Source organism: Aptenodytes patagonicus, chromosome 13 (assembly GCF_965638725.1).
Source record: "Aptenodytes patagonicus chromosome 13, bAptPat1.pri.cur, whole genome shotgun sequence".
Classification (NCBI taxonomy): domain Eukaryota; kingdom Metazoa; phylum Chordata; class Aves; order Sphenisciformes; family Spheniscidae; genus Aptenodytes; species Aptenodytes patagonicus.
Window position 1 is genome coordinate 4,480,019 of NC_134961.1, and position 19,099 is coordinate 4,499,117.

At 51.9% G+C, this 19,099-nt stretch overlaps 1 protein-coding gene across 1 annotated transcript; it reads left to right on the forward strand.

The window, feature by feature from the left end:
• Nucleotides 1–247: 247 nt before the first annotated feature.
• SCNN1B (sodium channel epithelial 1 subunit beta) lies at nucleotides 248–18,628 on the forward strand. The gene is made up of 14 exons (XM_076350992.1): nucleotides 248–283; nucleotides 2,765–2,997; nucleotides 6,011–6,329; nucleotides 7,244–7,736; nucleotides 8,903–9,096; nucleotides 9,941–10,044; nucleotides 10,514–10,677; nucleotides 11,137–11,244; nucleotides 14,483–14,600; nucleotides 15,347–15,422; nucleotides 15,612–15,669; nucleotides 15,982–16,043; nucleotides 16,951–17,026; nucleotides 17,480–18,628. The coding sequence occupies exons 3-14, from the start codon at nucleotides 6,019–6,021 to the stop codon at nucleotides 17,843–17,845; spliced, it is 2,130 nt and encodes a 709-aa protein (XP_076207107.1). The 5' UTR covers nucleotides 248–283; nucleotides 2,765–2,997; nucleotides 6,011–6,018; the 3' UTR covers nucleotides 17,846–18,628.
• Nucleotides 18,629–19,099: the final 471 nt, after the last annotated feature.

A 19,099-nucleotide genomic window follows, 5' to 3' on the forward strand; every position in this document is an offset into this window, starting at 1 on the left:
GGGGTAGGAGCAGCAGAAGCGGCTGCAGTTCCTGGAGGCGGGGGGGGGGTGGGGGGGATGTTGGGAGAAAATCAGCGCCGGGAGAAAATTAAAGCAAGATTTCAACGAAGCCTGGACGAGCCGCGACTAAACGGGGAGCGACTCCATCTGAAGGGGGAGGGAGGGTTTAGATGCACCGTCGTGAAATGACAAGGGGCGGGATGGGGCGGGACTGGGGCGGGGGAGGCGGCGGGGCCGCTCCCGCTCTCAGCGGGGAGCGCTGCCGGAGCCGTGCGGGCGGCAGGTACGGGGGGACCGGGGGCGGCCGTGGGGGGGACCGGGGAGCGGGGTCGGGGACGGCCGGGGACGGGGGCCCCGAGCCGCCGCCGGAGGGATGCCCGCGTCCGCGGGCATCCCTCCGGCGGCGGCTCGGGGCCGCCGTCCCCGGCGCGGTGGGGCAGGACCTGCGCGGGTTAGATAAAATGTCAGCATTTAGGTGTTGCTGCGGTTTTTCCCCTGCTTCTTGCAGTGGAGGATGCGGTTTTAAGGCATACTATTGTTTAACAGAAGGGGAAAAATAAGGGTAGTCCTTTGTTGACATTTTTTTTTTTGGGGGGGGGGGGGAATGAAAAACTTTAATTCGGTCGTGGTGTCTTTCTGCGCTGATACAGACGTGAAGTCATCCCATCTTCGCGTGCTTGTGCAGCAACGGCGCAGGTTTTCACGCCAGTCAGGTGTTCTGGATGTGCGCAGTGTGCAGTCAGGTGTAGTCGTTCTTATTTAGCCTCTGTTTACACAGGGTTTTCTTTAATCTCCCTGATAAAAGGTATGGAAGCAAACCGCAGCTTTCTGAACAATTCACTGTCCGTTTCCTTTGTTGTGGGAAATGTGCCATCCGCCCCAGGCTGCTGCCTCCCGGGTGAGGGCAGAGGATGCTCCCTCTCCGGGACACCGGCCTTATTGCAGAATAAGAGATCTGTGGGTGGGGAGGGAGCTGCTGGGGGGTTTTGCTGCTCTTACGTTCCAGGATTCACGTTGTTCATTGCACAAGCAGCAGAGTTAACTCTCAGCAAGGTGACCTTACTGGCACGTGAGGAGTAAGGCTTGTCATCGTCCTAGGAGACAGGGACATCACGGGAAACACAGGGTTAGGCAGGCAGGGGAAGAAGCGATGGAGCGTCTAACATACGGTACAGAGTCAGGCAAATGCTATCTAAACTTCCAGACTGTAAATACTCTTCGAGTGCTGTACTCGTGCCCGCTGGGATTAGAGACCCGGAGGCGCCTGCGTGGATCGGGGCGGCCGTGGGTGTCTGAGCCGGTGGCTGCATACGTTGGCCGCTCTATTCACACACAACAGCAAGGCAGAGCGTCTGCTGGGCACTCTGTGACCCCGGGCTCAGGAGGGGCTTTAATTGCTCGCTGACACGTTACTGCTCCACTTTTCTTTTTCAACTGCCAACCTGTACACTTGTGATGTAATAAAAAAACTTCCTTTAATTTGCAAAAATACCACTAGATAGCATAAATGTCTTCTCTAGGAAAACAAGGTCTTTTCATCAGGCTCTGGAGGAGATGGCAGATGAGCAGCGGGTCATCCAAGAGGAATGACTGTTGTGTGTCCCAGTAGAGAAAGTACTGAATAATTGCAGTATCAGGCCCAGCAGTATTGGAGTGGTTTTGCAGCCGAGGTACCGCCCTGGAGCCTCCAAGAGTGTGCTGAGTTTTGCTTATGTCTTTATTTTCTTTAAGTGGCAATTGCCCTAGGAAAACCCCAGAGGAGATTCAACACAGTCAACACAATCATTTCGTAACGTGGGAGTCTGATCTCACCCGTAAGGTGGAGGAGTTTCACCTGGGATGATGCTGGGGTGATGCAGGGCTGGACTCGCGGCTGCCGGGGGAAGCTGAGGACACCTCCTTCGCAGCACAAAGCAAACCACGTTAGAACCAGGCGCAGGTTGCTTTTAGGACAGCGTCGGTCATCATGGGTATGCGGGTACTGCCAGGAGAAGGCCATGTGGCACCCTGTGCACCACAGGGGTCTTGTGGCCCTAGGAGCTGTTCCTGAAAGTCATTTTAGATGACACCAGTGTGCTGACAAGGGACAGCCCAGAGCAAAGCACGGCAGTGGGGAGGCGGTGAGGGAAGTAGCGGTGGTTCCCCAGAGAGGGTCCAGCACGGGCTGGCGAGGCCGGCGCTTGCAGAGCACGGTGTGAGCTGCAGGCGCTGCGGGGACCCTCGGGGCTGTAAAGCAGCAGTAACACACTGCTGCAGCTCACCTGCAAAGGAGACGAAGCCAGTTCTTAACCGTACATTACAGACCGGTCCTGCAAACGGAGCGGTGTGACAATAAAAAATGCAAAGGAGGAAAAGGAGTGGGGGAGCCTAACGGGTCTGTGTTCCCCTTGCCTGACCAGGGCCTTGGAAGTGGAGCAGCCAAACAAGAAATAAAACCAGTGAGGGGCAGCTGGGAGCTGCCAAATGTCCGGGCCCTTGAGCTTCACACACTGTGTGAATAACGGGGGATTTGAGGGCGGCAGCAGGGACAGATTTTTGTGACCGTGAGACTGCCCTGCATGCCACACACCAGCAGGAGCCGGGCTGCATGTCCATCAAGGGGGAAGCACCTTCTGAGTCCCCAGCCCTGATCTCCTCAGCTCCCGTCCCACCGCAGCCTCCCGCTCCCTTTCTCTAGAGGGGCTTTTGGGAAGGGGTGACAGTTACCTGTGAGCCGACGGAGGGTGGGTCTTGTCATCCCTCATTTGTCATCCGTCTGCTCCAGGTACAGCGTGCTGATGGGGGAGAGCAGGACAGGCTCCAGGCTGGCACCAAAACCAGTACCAAACCCCCTCTGAACAGCTACGGCGTCCGAGCACTGAGCCTCTGTGCCCGGGGCAAGGAGCCCCCCAGTAACAGGGGCTTTGGCTTCCGATCGGGCAAGGCACCTCGCACAGAGTGGCTTTCAGCAGTGAGAAAGAAACAAGCACTCTATTTGGAAACATTCTGGAAATAAAGGTAAGAAGAAAACTATTAAAATGAGAAAAAGATTGAAAAAATGTCATCCAAGTATGGTCAAGCGCAGCTTTTGCTTAATGTCATTTCTTTTATCAAACGACCTTCCATTTAAAAGCACAGTTTATGCCTAAAGGAAGAGTAAACCTGGGTCTTTCGCTCTGCTGCCATGTTAAGATGTCCCCTGCAAAACCTGTGACTGTCTGCTTGGCTGTATTGCCAGCACACCTTTGTTAACTTGTTAATTTTGGGATCCGTGTGTTTCCATGGCGGGGCGGGATGCTGCAGGCATCCTGCGTGAGGCAGCTCTTCCAGCCGACCCCGTCCCCGTGCCTGTGCTCCCGCCGGCAGGTGCCCTGCGGGGCCGTGGGATGGAGCAGCGCTTGCAAAGAACAGGCCCAGGAGCTCTGACACTGGGGAAAAAAATGTTCTGAATCAGTTTAAAACATATCTAAAAACTAGTTTAACCTTATTTTCCACAGCGTGGCCTGAATCTACTTTAAAAATGTGAAAATGCTGCCCGTCAGCACAGCGTTTTTACGGTTGGTGAGCTGAAGAGATGAAGTGAGCTGGAAGCACTCTAATCTTTGCTTAAAACTGATTTGGAGCTGGTCTTCCTTTCCTAGCGTAGCATCTTCCCATTGCTATCGCTAGCAAGCATACTGTGACTTTGCCAGGCACTCTCAGGTTAGGTGCTTAAATGGAGATAAATTCAAGGTGGAGAATAAGCGTATCGATGACTCCTGCAAAACCACGAACAAAGATAAAGCAGCTTCAAAATTAGCCGTTCAGTGTCTTTAACTTTACTCAGATATGAAAGTAGAGCTTTTACTCTGCGTGTGCTCCTGAAACCATAAGTATGTGTCTCAACATTGCCATCAGGAAAAAAAAAGCTAAAATTCAGCCTCAGGAAACAATATAAAAAGAAATAATAACTTCTTACAGCAATGTCAGGTTGATGAGCAACCCACAAAGATCTGTACAAACTGGGATCCCTCCGTGGCAGGTCTCAGACTCTCGGCAGGAGCCCACGCTCCGTGTTTGGCCGGCGCGGTCTGTGAGCAGCAGAGCAAACAGAGGCTGCAGGGCATGCAGCCAGTCAGGTCCAGCCGGGCTGGATTTTGCCCAGTGCAGTGTAGGTGTGTTTTAAATTTTAATCTAATCTAAATCTTTTATTGGATTTCTTAAAAGGCGGAAAATATTTACTAGTTTGCCTTGCTAGTCTCTCTGGATTTAAATGTATTTTGACAATACCATTTTATAAAGCAGAGACCAATCTTGAGGCTGTTCCTTGAGATGGGTTTGTGTTCACACCCGGCAGCAGAAGGCTTGGGCAGAACAGCCGCGCGTGTTTCACGTCTTCCCTTCAGCCGCGGGTAATTAAGCAGAGGCTAAGGTCGTTGCTCCTGTTTTCGTTATAGTCCTGCCCAAAAGCCAGCAAGCATCTGATGCAATGTAAGCTCCTCCTGTGAATAAAACCTTCTGCAGGCAGCTGTGGGTGGGAACCTCTGTGGCACGAGTTCACGGAGGATGAGCTGATGATGTGCTGGTGGGTTGAGGGTCCGGGAGGTCCAAGTCCCAGGACACGTGTTCCTTGGAGAACAAAACGCTTTCACACGAGAGTAGAGCCTGCCCTCAAATCTTGGAGGAAGCAGCTGAAGTTTCTTCCTTCCAAAGCACTCTCCCATCGAGACCTCATGGTGTTAGGCTACATCTACATCACATCTAATGGGGTGTGCGATGAAAATCATCATATCTCTTTGCATCATAAAATCTATTGGTTTTACACTGTTATCAAACTCTGTATATACTACTCAGGAGATTTTGCAGATCTGGCCAATAAATCAATGAATCAGTATTACCTTTTTTTTTTTTTTTGAAACGTAAGAAGGACACAGTTGCTCCCGCTCCCCAAGAGGCCTGTGCGCACCCTTCAGCTTCCTTTTGTACCTTTGGTAGTCTATCTACAAGTAACTTTGTTTTAATCTAGTTTCTGCATTGCTGAGTACTGCTCACTATTGAAATATTGCTGTATTATTTCAGCACTTTCTTCTAGGATGCTGGGTGATACGCAGCATTAATCTTTAATTCTGTTCTCCTACAGTTTAAATCTGAAAAATGTTCTAAGCAGCTGACTTGGGTTTGTTTTGAAATCCTGCCTCGGGATATTAAGATTTAGTAACACAAATTCTCACCTTAAAATAGCAGCACAAAATGTTCTATTTACTCACAATATGAATGTAAAATATGCAGCATCCCTCACATGAGCAGTGGAAGCATACCGATAGTATCTGAAAGACAAAGGAATCTGGTGGAAAAAACCAATCCGTGGTCCTTCCTCTGGCGGGCAGCAGCACTGAACAGCATTCCTGGTCCTGGGAAAGGTGCTGCTGGTTCCAGGTCCTCTTCTCCTGCCCCCTCCGATAGCCTGGTGCACTGTAATACTTTCTACTTTTAAGAAAAATTGTCTTAAGCCCTGTATTAGCTTGAATACTAAACACTGTCAGCCTGAATTCTACCTGAAACCAGCTCAGGTGTGTACTGCTTGGTCCGTCTAGTGTTGGCAAAGGTTTCAGACAATGTTAGAGGCAGACCAGTTTGCACACAAAACACCGACTTCCTAAAAAGTTGTCTTGTTATTTACTTCAACATCTGCACAGCCCGGGGGCCAGTACTCCGTAAGTCACCGCAGGCACAGCCATGTCCGGCAGGTCCAACTCACTTAACCCTCCTGGGGCCAGAAGGGACGTGACAGAAACATTCACCACTTTTGGAACTGCAAAGCACAAACCTCCCCCTTGTACCCTCTCAGGAGATGAGGGGCTCCATGCCATTTCACTGCCACGGTGTGACCCTGCAGAACATCTGCTCTGAATTTCTCCTGGGTTATAAAACCACGGTCGTGCCATCACATAACTACGCCAGTTCTGCTTTGCTGGCAATACAGGTACGCTTGGCGTAATACAAACCTTGCCTCTCAACGTAGCTGTTTTGATGCCTTTTCTCCCACTTGCAGACAGCAGCATGAACCTGAAGAAGTACTTCATTCGGGCGCTGCACCGCCTGCAGAAGGGCCCTGGTTACACCTACAAGGAGCTGCTGGTCTGGTACTGCGACAACACCAACACCCACGGCCCAAAGCGCATCATCAAAGAGGGGCCAAAGAAGAAATTAATCTGGTTCTTCCTAACGCTGCTCTTTGCGTCTCTGGTCTTCTGGCAGTGGGGCATCCTCATTAACACCTACCTCTCCTATAACGTCACGTCATCTCTCTCTATTGGCTTTAAGACCATGAAGTTCCCAGCAGTCACGGTCTGCAATGCCAACCCTTTCAAGTAAGTTTTTCTTCACCTAATTTACCCAGTCGTGCTTTAACACCCTCCGTTGTATGGCTAGCGCAAGGTACTGTGGAGCCACTCCTGTCTCAGATACCATGTTAGGAGCATCAATGGAAATGATCCTTTGACTCACCAAGTGGCACTAAAAACCAAATAAAGGAGGACAACATAAAGGCGAACGGCTCAGGTCCAGAGGAGGGTCGGTGTGCCTGCGACTTCGCCTGGGTTTCCTTACTGTATCAGTTAATCTAATGATGGGTATTGCCTCCCTGTAAACTTTCCCTGGCTCAGGGAAAACTCGAAGTTCAACTCACTTGTCACAACCAAAATCAGTCTCTCGATCTTTCCCCACAATTCTTTTCTTTCTCCTTCCTCGCCGTGAACGTACCTCTTATCTCTTACACTCCGGCCATTAAGAGCTTGTTAAACAGTAGTATCGGCTGGGAGCTGCAGTTATATAACTCGATCGTCATTTCAAAGGAGTAACTGATTTTTGTTAGAGTTGCTTCAAATTTATATCCATGCAATAGTGTAGCCCAAGGCAAGATGCTCTCGACCGACACACAGGAATTACTCTGGTGTTTTTTCATCTCTGCTTGCTAGAGATGTTTTGTGTAAACTATAGTGAATTACTGAAATACAACCAATTCACTTCTGCACTGACAGAGCATTGTTCACCACCACAGCGCTCCCTGTTTATCCTCCCACTGGTTTTCTGCCCGACTGCAGGCTGCTGGGATGCCTGTGTCCGAGGTGGCCGTGCTCTGCACAGAGGCTCCCTTCGTTCTCCAGTAAATCTTTAGGCAGCGATCCGAGGTCCCCAGGAAGGTCCAAGCCAGCGGAGCGGCAGATGGGCTGCTGCACGTCCCCACCGCCTTGACACTGCCTGGTAACCGCCCTTTGTCCTGCAGATACTCAGAGGTGAAGCATCTGCTGAAAGAACTGGACAGGCTCATCGAAGTGGCGCTGGAGAGGATCCTGCAGCCCGCGCCGGGGAACAGCAGCGAGAACGCCTCCCCGCCGCTCGACCTGGAGCTCTGGCACCAGATACCGCTGGTCCTCATCGACGAGCATGACAAAGACAACCCCGTCATCGTGGACATCTTCGAGAGAAATCAGACTGCTCTGGGCAACCAGACTGCTGGGGGCAACCAAACCGCTGCAGGCAACCAAACTGCTGCAGGCAACCAAACCGCTGTGGGCAACCAAACCGCTGCAGGCAACCAAACAGCTGTAGGCAACCAGACTGCTGGGGGCAACCAAACCGCTGCAGGCAACCAAACAGTTGTAGGCAACCAGACTGCTGGGGGCAACCAAACTGCTGCGGGCAACCAAACGGCTGCTCCACCTGCCCAAGCCAACACGACATCAGAAGAAAAGAAGTACAAGCTGGCGGTGAAGCTGGTGAGAGGGGTCCCGCGGGAGGCAGCCGGGAGGGGCGAGGGACGGGCAGCGCTGGGTGCCTCGGCAGGGATGCAGCGTGGAGATCGCTGCCTCTTCCCCACCAGCTGCCCACAGCCGCTCTGCCTCGGGGCTCTGGTCCGGCTGCGCCGGGGCCGGGGGCTGCCCATGCTGGTGGCATCCTCGGTACAGGGCAGTTTGCAGGTTATGAGATGTTATTTCAAGGCTCCAGGGCTGTTTGCTTGTTTTTTTGAGGAAGGCAGCACCGAGGTATTTTAAGATGTTTCTAAATTTTCAGAGGGGGTCTGATCCCCTGCAGGTTACACAGCCAGACATCCAGCTGAAGCTGCTGGATTTCTGCACATGGGGCCTGCAGCAGGATCATACCCTAAATATGCTTCCTTAAATGAAAGGAAACCCAGCAAGGAGCCATGTTGTTAGTCCATGATGAATGTAAGTAGCTGCACAGCATCAGCAAGATCAGCAGGTTCCTCATAGAAAAAGGGACTGACAGCGCGTAGCAGCCTAGCACTGCATCAGAGGTGCAGGGTGGATCCTGCCAGCGGGTCCGTCAGCCTCTGGCGAGGGGGATGCTGGAAATGCTGGGCGGCAACAGGCAGTAACCGAGCTGTGCACAGCGTTGGTCGGTGGAGTCTGCCCGCAGCGCAGAGGACAATGCCGTACATCCTCTGGGGTCACCCAGCGCAGCCCTGGGTGCAGGGCAGAGCCAGGGCAGAGGTGCTCCGCGCAGGCTCCCTGCCGCCTTCACCTTTTCCTCGGGTCCGGCACCCAAAATGCCGGGGAGAGGCTGCGGCTGCTGCCCGTGCCCCTCTCCTGCTGTGGTCCTCAGCACAGAGGCACATGGTGGTCTCACGACTCCCCACCCTCTGCTCCCACGGAGGCTTCAAGGACCCTGCCTGACCAGACCTTGGAAGCTGGGGCGACTCCAGCCTTAAGGAATTGGCCAAAAAGTGACGTTTTCTGTAAGCTTGTGGAGGTAATGCTGGGACCGATGGAGAATCTGCCCAGCTGGGAAACCTCCCTGGGGAGGGACCCGTGGGTAAACACATGCAGATGTGACAGCTGGCTCCGCAGCACGCGCACCGTACGTCCCTCCTGCCGTCCCCACCCGCGGGACGGGCTCAGACCTGCCTGCTGTCTGTCCCCAGTGCAGCCATCAGGGCTCCGACAACTGCACCTACAGGAACTTCACCAGCGCGGCACAGGCGGTGACCGAGTGGTACATCCTGCAGTCCACGAGCATCCTCTCCAAAGTCCCGCTGCAAGAGAGAATCAGGATGGGCTACCAGGCAGAAGACATGATCCTGGCGTGTCTCTATGGGGCCGAACCCTGCAACTACAAGTAGGTGCATACCGAGCTCCCTGCCCTTTTCTGTCACATTAGGAATGGTACGGGATGCTAAAGGCATGACAGCCTTTTTCTTTTCTCTTTTTAAGGTATGTATCAGTTAATAGAGAGATTTCTGCTGGTCCTTAACTCTAACAACATTTCCCAGAGGGTTTCTGGATGCGATCCTGGCTGAAACGGGTTATTTTAGGATAGCGCTGGCTTGAGTTTTAGTTTTGGATGGGCCGTTCTGCTCATGACATATCGAGACTAACAGCATCCGTGGGACCTTCCCAGGGTATTTAGTGATAACCAGCTGCCGGCCCAGGTGCTGAGTCAGCGTACCCCTGGCACAGCAGTGCAACCCCCAGTTACAGCCCCCACTCTTTTTACACAAGGCTCTGAGAAATGCATTTTAGCCATCGTTGTTTATTACGAATGCCAAATTTCTATATCCAGTTTTGACAAACGTGAACACATAGCAGCAGCCCAGGCTGCAAGGAGTCCTGCCCCTTCTGCAAAGAGGCCAACGGAGACTTATTATCAAAGAACGAGATATAACACCGGCTAAAACCTGTTACCATAGCTCAGATCAAGCAATTATTTCTCTCATCTGTGTGACAGACTATTCCTTTCCATTCCGACAAAGCGTTATCCCCAGTGGCTGTGTCTCAGTGCACACCAGTACCTTGTTTTGCTTTTTTTTCAACAGCAGATTGATTGAAATTATATCAGCTGAAATTTCTATACAGGCATTCAACAAACAAAGCAATTTAAAGTGAATCCCAGACATATGCATTATTTTATAACCCTTTAGTCCTCCCTGAGAGTCACAGTTTTATGTGCATGATTCTTCCAGGAATTTCACCCAAATCTATCACCCAGACCACGGTAACTGCTACATCTTTAACTGGGGCATGGACGAAGAGGCTTTGAATTCTTCCAACCCTGGAGCCGAGTTTGGTAAGAGAGAGCCCTGCTAAGGAGGAAGGAGCTAAAGGAACAGAAGTGCTGGGAGTTGTTTCATCTCTCAGTGGCCACTTCTGTTATATATGACAGATCTATGATTTCTGTGTCTCTGGAGCACTACAGCAGGGAGTAACGGCTTTCCAGAAGGGGATAAGCCCCCAAAAGGGAAATTAGTGGAAACAAGTAATGTGACTACAGATGTTACACGTAATAGAAGTGCAACATCTGGATAGCTGAAATATCTGAGGCAGTGTCTGAATATTCACTCAGATATTTCCGTTCTGTGCATTCGCCATCATGCGTATTTATGCACAGGTAAGGCTGCTGTGACAGCCAGGCCCCGGCCCTTCCCCAAGGAACAGAGATTTCTGTGCACAGCGAGAAGAAAATAGACTCCGGTTTTTTTCCAAAGACTCGCATTTCAATACAATTCTTGTTCTGAGTGTTTTGTCTGGTGTCCCAGGGCTGAAGCTAATTCTGGACATCAGCCAGCAAGACTATATCCCCTACCTGTCATCTGCTGCCGGGGCCAGGCTCATGCTGCATCAGCAGAAGAGCTTCCCCTTCCTTAAGGATCAGGGCATCTATGCAATGGCTGGGACGGAAACCTCCATCGGCGTGTTAGTGGTATGTGTGGCATTCCTCTAGAGCAGATTGTCTGAGAATATTGTTATCTGATGGGACTGCAACCAAGTTTGTTTTAAGTCTTGGCTGAACTGGCTCAAACCAAAAGAGTCAAGGTGTACGCTAGCTGTGGGCTGGAACAATTTATGGAGACTTTTATGTAATTGTCCTGGCAAAGTGCTTTATTGAGCCAAAATACTGAGCTCGGGTCATTGTTCCCTCTTCCTTTAGCATGTCAGAAGGTGCCTTGCTAAAACATGCTGCTCTTGAACAGCCTCATCTGCCTCGATCCGCCCTGGGGAATGGGCTGCATCTCTTTCAGCTCTGCCGCCTACAATTCTTTGATTTTTTTTTTCAAAGCCAGCAGGGAATACAGGAATTACAGAGTCTCTGGAAAATGGGCACCAGGGACCTGGGGAGGAGCGATGACTACTGAAGTTTGCCATTTTGGTTTTCTTTCAGGATGAACTGGAACGGATGGGCTATCCCTACAGTGACTGCACCATGAACGGGTCTGATGTCCCCGTAAAAAATCTCTATAGCCAATACAACACTTCCTATTCCATACAGGTAAAACACATTTTTAAATCAAACAAGGCTGTTTAGGAAAAATCATCAAAGCAATTAAAATTTTTGACTAGCGTGCAGGATTACTGGAGCATCAGCAATGATAAAGTAGAAAGCATAACCAAGTACAGGAACCTTCTTTTCTGGTAATAAACCAGCACTCGAGTCTGAACACTCAGTAGCCCCAGGTTTGGAAACGATCCCAGTGGATCCAGTGGAAATAACTGTGTATTGCAGGAGCAAGACCTAACGATGCAGGTATTAAAACTTGCATCAAAAGATAAGGAACATTGCTTTGGCAGGCAGCACAGTTCAGCGTAATCTTTGGTTTTCATTCTCATACCAAAACAGCTCATATGGCCAGGAAAGGGCATCAGCAATTATTGTTCCCTTAGCCAGCTATGAATTTTGTTTCATTTTGAGAGGGATGAACACGGTCATTTCTGTCATTTTCTCAAAAGCCGAAACACAGCAAACCTCCCAGGATCTCTGTTGTTACACGGGACCCTGCTATGTGTGACCTACCAGCAAAGTGCTAACTTGCAGACAAAAAAGCAAGTATTTTTACCTCCACGTACGAGCGCAGTTTAATGCTGGTCCTTTCCTTGTACCCTGTCGCCTCAGAGCTCGGCTCCCCAAAGTGAAGGGTTCCCACGCATCCTGAAAAGCAGGCAAAGCGAGAGCAGGGTGTGCCTGGGCCCCTTGGTCCCTTAAAAACCACCGGTTCTTCAGTTCCCCCCCGTTTTGGCTCCCCGAGCAGCCCCGGTTGCCGTCACGCACCAGTCGGTTACTGCCTCGGCTCAGAGGGCAGAACCGCAGCGCCGGCCAAGGGGACCTCGTGCCCCCGTCCTGCCTGGCCTCACCCCCTCCCTGCACTGCTTTCACTGGGGGGTGCTGGGGACCGCTGGAGCCCCAGGGTGACAGAGCCAGGAGGCAGCCCCCTCCTTCGGCGCAGGGCAGAGCCTCTGGAACGGGCTGAAACTCCCAATAGCTTTGGCTAATGCCAGTTCCTTAATAATGTAGGGAACGCTGGGAAAACACATCTCCCAGAGCGTCCAGTGGGGAGCGCGGAGCTCCCCGTCCTGCCCAGGGTCTGTGCAGGGACCTCGGGCAGCAGCGGGAGGGACCCGACCTGCTCCCAGGCGGCTGCAGGCGCAGCGCTCGCCCGACGCTCCTCTGCCGGCTGCCCACCTAAGCCACAGGAGGCTGCAGAGCAGTTTTTCTCCTTTAAAAAGAATAACTGCTCGTGCCACGTCATTAAGGCAATTAATTTCTTTTTCAGCTGTGAGAATACCTTTTTCCCCTACAATTTCCACGCTTGGCTGAAATCTTTTAATTATAGGTAGATCAACCAGCAAGGGGTGGACTCCAGTCATTACCCGTGTCCAACAGGCTAACTCCCCCGAACTCAAGGGGTTATTGAGCAATCGCCACAGCTGCGTGTGCCGCTGTAACCGGGACGGCAAAGCTGCTCCCTCCGCAGCAACCGCAGGCGCCGTCCTGCAGCGTGAAGGGTGGCTGCGGCTCTGGGGAGCTTTTGCCGAGATGTTAATGTGACACTTTTCATGAGATAGGCTGGCCTCTGCTGCTCGGGGTGCTCTGGGAGGATATAAGCTATCTATCTGGAGAACTGTTGGGCCCCGGGTTTTAGCTGTGGCGTTGGTCTAATGTGCAAAGCAGCTCGTATTTTGTGTCCGCGAGAAATATTTATCCCTGACAAGAGAGGAATATACAGGAGGGATTCCTCTCCTGGACACTCCTACTCTTTTTAATCCTTTTCTCTTTAAGGGAATCAAGTCATTTTTCACCCTGAAAATGCCTGCTTGTTTTGCATAGGAAATGAAGACAGACCTTTGCCTTTTCTTCACTTTAAAATTGGGATGAGAAAGTTGAGTGTTTGTAAACCTTGAATCTGTAGAAAAATACAGTGTAAACATTAAGCACTGGTTAATTTGTAACAGGCTATAACATAAGGGAGAAGCATTTCTGGAGGGTGAGATCTGGCAATAAGGAAAACATCAAAACCATTTTGGGGGTTATTTACAAAAGCCTGAAGAATACACCCCAGACAAGTGGGAAGGCTTTGGTCTAGCAGGGTTTTTTATATTTCTGCCTTTATATAATTATAACAATTGGACCACTTTACCCTACTCTTTAAGATGCTTGTATAACGTTTAAGCAAATACTTGAAATGATTGCATTATTACTTAAAAGTTGCTAAATGCTGACTGGGGTTCTATGTCCACATAATTCACGTCACTTCAGAGACCTCTCAGCAAAATCCGGCTTTTCCATCACTCCCTGATTGCAGTGAACTCTGTAAGCATTTTGTATCACACAGAAATGCTCTGGTTGTTCTACCTAGCTGGAGCTGTTAAATTTAATTATCTTTTCATAGACTTTGTTATTGCTTTGTGCACTGTTTCATCCAGAATCCCACTCCAATCTCAGATGATTAACTTCATGCCTCACTGAGCTAATGGCAGCGCTGCAGCCTGGCTCGCACACTGCCGAAGCTGCAGCTGCAATCCTTTCAAGGAGAGAAGCAGATGCACAGATAAGATAATTCAGATTTCTAAAACCTGCTCTTTATGTTGAAGTATTTTTAAAGTCCTGGCTTTAAAGTGGAAACCAGCCCTTTGTCAGTATGTCGTGTAAAGCCTGGAGACAACAGCAGTGTCTATGGGTGTAGTAGAACATTTTTATTCCTTTTTGGAAACTTCATATTACTTCCGTGAAGCTCTAAATAGTGAAGAAATGAGCAGTTTCTTGTGCGACTGGGAGCAGGCACTGAGTTCCCTTCTGCTCCTGCAAGGTGACTTACCCACGGGCAGCTTACAACTAAGATGTACCTTAAAATCTGGAGGAGCAGCAGTAAAAATGCATCATAAAGAAAACCGTAACTGCCGTGCAACCCTACACATGGCAGCTTATCCACCCGCCTCGTCTTGCCGTTGTAAAGCCAGTGCGACTGGCTTCCAGAGCCTGCCGTGCCGCCTGGCGATGCTCGGTGCATGCTGGAGGATGGGATCATGCCATTGCACGGGGATGGGCTCTGGCAGCACCCGCTCCCTCTGCGGCTTCAGCCTTCTCTGTGTGCAGCCACAAAACCATCTGTTCAGCGCAAAAGAGAGAAAATACCTCAGGGCCGAGTAATTCTCACAGCCAGCGTAGACTCCAGCAGCAGAGGTGCGCAGGGGGTTCAGCCCACGTCTAAGCAGCTCCCTGTTCCTTTTTTCAGGCTTGCCTGCGCTCTTGTTTCCAAAATCACATGATTGAAATCTGTGGATGTGGTCACTATATGTTTCCTTTACCTGAAGGGGTGAATTATTGCAATAACGAAGATAACCCAGGTTGGGGTAAGAACACGAACAAAACTAAATTGCACAGCTTCCCCAGGGTCCTGGCACGCAGGAGGGGCGGGAGCGGACACGAGCTTTATTTGTAAATGCAACAGGTGAATGGCTTTTGCCTATGTAAAGTCTCCTCATGGCCGTTCGGGTCAGTGCCGGGGAGAAGGGGCGAAATCTTGGTCCTGGCCGTGGGCTGAGGGTCCTCAGCTTCCGCGCTGCCCCAGGGGAGGGCTCTCCCGGGGAGCTGGCTCCAGCCGGGGGAGGTAAGGGGACCCTCTGGGTACCAAAGGGAGAAAAAGGGGTAATGCTCTAGGCCTCCGTGCCTGAAGAGTTCAGAGACAAGCTGGCCCGAGCAGGGGCAATGGGCTCCTGCAAGGATACGCAGAGGTGTGGGGGGGTCTGGTGCTCCCCCACAGGCAGGCAGGGACCAGCAGCACGTCTCCGCACAGGCAGCTCCGGCAGGCACCCCTCCTACCCCTGCAGCTGGGCAGGGCTGTGCCAAAAACACTGACATCGGGCAAGCTGACTCTAGAGAAACAGTCTACAGAAAAAAAATATTTTTAATTTATTATTAAATTGTCTGACGGCTTTGCCTGAGCTTCTCAAGGCAGGGAAGGTTAGAGGGGAAGACAGCAAACCTGTGCAGCAGGCTCATACCTAAATATATATTTTATTAAATGAAATTGATATAATCCAGTAAGCGGGGTCCTTATCTAAACAGATGCTTTGATTTTTTTGTTTTCACCAAACAGCATATTGCTATTCATCACTGAGATCAAGTATAAGACACAGACAGATTTGTATTGACTCTTGTAAGGAAACATGCAAGTAAGTACGTAAGCTGTTTCTGGCAGCTGTAAAGGTGGAGGGGATCCTGCATTTCATCTCCCATCAATTCTGACCTTTCTAAAATGGCAGCGAATCATGCGGGCCTGCTTTTCTGCATGAGAACTGAAGTTCCAGTGACTTCAGAGGAGGGGAAACTTCTGTACCAATGTTCTCCCCTCCTCTCCCTAGCGACACGCAGTATAAGATGACCATCTCCATGGCAGACTGGCCGTCTGAAGCTTCGGAGGTAACACTGATTTCTTGTTTTGAAACATTCATTAATAATTACCTGTTCTTAGCCACATGAATCACTCGGTATTTTCAGAGCTAATGTCCAGGTAGCAAGTGCCTCTTTGCTAAATTACACATTTTCAGCATGCAAACAAACACGAGTGCCAGGGCATGAGACAGGAGGAGGGACACCCCCAGGGCGGCTCCTCCACCCCGGGGGTCCTGCACCGAGTCCTGCAACTCCCTTGCAGCTCCCCTGGGTTCCTGCCCCAGCAGGCGCCCAGAAAGGATGCTTCTGCTCAGTTCTGAATGAGTTTTGTTTTCCTAGGACTGGATTTTCCATATTCTGTCTTATGAAAGGGATATGTCAACAAATGTGACTCTGGACAGGTAAGTGAAAGGAACAACCACTTTATCTTCTCTATTGAGCCTGTTAACATTAGATTAACATGAACCTTGGCGATGGGCCAGAGCACATGTGTGCTAATGCAAAGGGAGGACAAGATTTGGCACATGTTTGCCTGGAAGATACATAAAGCAAATCTGAAACGCACTTCGTGCATATCCTCTGCTCTCCGTAGTGACAAACTGGGTCAGGCAAACGTGAGTTAAGTTAAAATCGACATTAACCGCAGCACTCCTGATCAGTTGCATATAGGAGTCTGGAAGCTCTGAAGCTGTGAACTGCCAGGGTCCAGCTCCTGGATTGTAACGTTCATCCCTTCGTACTTAACGTCTTTGAATCTGCCAACAGCAGCAGCAGTAGGGGGGATGCACAAAAATTAGGGTAACTGCTGAATTACCCTTTGAAAACCTAAACCCTGAATTAGTGGGAAAAGAGGAGGGTTTTTTCCCCAAGGAAAAAAACCTAGAGAATCAGGAAATGGTTTCACAGATACTGGCTGATCTGTACACATTAAGTCCCCTGTAACGCAGCTGGTCGTGACGCAGCCGCTCTGTGCGTGCACACAGGAACACGAGGCGCAGGGCACCGAGGAGGGGCAACGGCCCCTCTAGACCAACCAGGGCAGCTGGGAAAAGCAAAGCAAACAGCACCAAAGAAGCTTCCACGTGCGCAAGTGCTGCTTCAGGAGGAACCTCAGAACCGCGTCTCTCTTCCCTTTGCAGCCAGTGGCACTTTTTAACTTCTTCCACCTGCCTGGCAGAGGTTTCAGCGGGCACTCGTGAGCAGCTCCGGCCGGGCTGTGCGCAGCCCTTCCCGCAGGCAGGCGTTGGAGCAGAGGCGCTGGGTGCCCGCAGGCCGGCTCTGTGCTGAGCTGCCGTTTGTCTCTTACAGAAACGGGATCATCAAGCTGAACATTTACTTCCAGGAGTACAACTACCGCACCATCTCGGAGTCTGCCGCCACGACGGTGAGTGCCCATCCCTGCCCCTTCTGCACAGCGCCCGGTGAGCAGACACAGAAACAAGTCACCCCAGATGCACAGGCAGGGCTCAGCTCCTCAGGGCTGATCAGCCCTGTCCGGGGACACTCCTCAGCGGGAGTCTGCCGAGTCCCTCAGTGCTGCTGCTTCACATGTCCGTGGCAATGAAGTGGACGAAGCTGCCTCCACTGTCCGGTTCGCAGTCCCCAGTTCGTTCTTCCCCTCCACCTCCCATCCCCATCACCAGTGCGAGGCGGGTCACTGAGAAGCAGCACCAGGGAGTGCAGCCCCTGCAGGGCAGCACCCGCAAGGCGAGGGACTCAGCAGGCAGGTCCCTGGGGCAGGAGGGGCAGGAGCATCACCAGCACACAGGGTGATCGGCGGGGGCTGATGAGGGACCGGGGTCACCACCTCGGCTCACTCCTGCTCTCCTCCCCGCAGATCGTTTGGCTGCTGTCGAGCCTGGGAGGCCAGTTTGGGTTCTGGATGGGGGGCTCGGTGCTGTGCCTCATCGAGTTCGGGGAAATCATCATCGACGCGCTGTGGATCACCGTTATCAACATGATCAGCTGGTGCAAAGGCCTGAAGCAGAAGCGGGTGCAGGCGCGGTACCCGGATGCACCCCCGACAGTGTCGGAGCTGGTGGAGGCTCACACCAACCTGGGCTTCCAGCACGAGGACACGGATGCCCTGCCCAGGGACGAGGTGCTGCCCCCCGAGCCCGGCACCCCCCCGCCCAACTATGACTCGCTGCGCGTCCAGCCCCTCGACGTCCTTGGTCCAGACAGTGACGCAGAAACCGAGTGAGCAGCGCACCCTGTTACCTCCCAATGGCCGCCGACGGCAGGCTGCCATCGCCACGCTCAGTCTGCCACTTGCTGAACAATCTTCTACTCTCTATCAAAATTGGGAAGGAACCAAAAAGCCCTGGCTGTCCTCCCCTCCCCGACTGAAAGTGTTCACTGTGAAGACACTCTGTCTAATAAACTCTGTAATAAATCTCATAGAGTCAGCGTCAGGCTCTGGCTTTAGTATGTAGAGCTTCTATACATCAGCATTGCTATATAATCGTAAGTCACCATTTCTTTTTAACACGTGGGTGGGAAGCACTTCCTAGTGAGAAGACTGGGGCGCGGGCAGCTGTGAAGGGCCGCAGCCGGCGTCTGAGGCAGGGCTGCGGCAAGGCAGGCGGTGCTGGGGAGAGGCCAGGACGTCCCGATGGTGGATGCATGGCTGTGGCCCATTGGATGCTGAGACACGGCACGGTGTGTGCCGCAGCTGTGCTGCACCGTGGGTCGGACCCTTGGGTTGGGACCCAAGCTACTTCTGACTTCTGAGGTGGCAGTATTTCCACCCCTAAACAACTACAATGGAAACAGAGCGAAAGAAAGCCATTCCTTTGCTTCCAGGGCCCGCGGGTGCTTTGTGTTTGCTGCTCAGGGTTTGTTAATGCTCACACCGCAGGTGAGCACGGCTGTTAACGTGTGTTGGAGAGAAATACTCCAGCCTCCATAAAGATTCAGGTGGGGAGGAAGTGCCAGGCCGTTTAGCAGTACCACTCTTGGCAATAAATAAATTAATTTAAAAGTTGCCTTTAAAGTTTCCTGTTGGCAGTGGGTGCAGTTCAGTGCTGGCAAAGGCTGATGGCCGCGGCTGGCAAGAAGGGGGGGTGCTGTGCATGCCCTGACATGAGGGCGGCCGGGGGGTTTGGTGGTCCCCACGGGGCTGGGCTGAGCGGGACAGTGAGCCCACCCGGCCCCCGGCTGGTGCCGGCCCACAGCTTTCCCAGGAGCCCATCACAACCCACTGGGACCTGCCTTACTGAAGTACTTTTGCAAAACTTCAAGAGGAAACACGATCGTGTGGTTAAATCATACGACTGGGAACACGATGTTCTGGGCACGGCGCCCAGCGCAGCGCGAGCGCGAGGTGGTGGGGGCGGCCACGGCGGCGAGGGGGGTCCACGCTCCTTCTCTGCTTGAAGCTCCCCGAGCACACGGTGCTCTGGTGCAGAGCTGCCGGGGCAGAGCATGCCGAGGGTCTCTGCATCTCCCCTCGGTG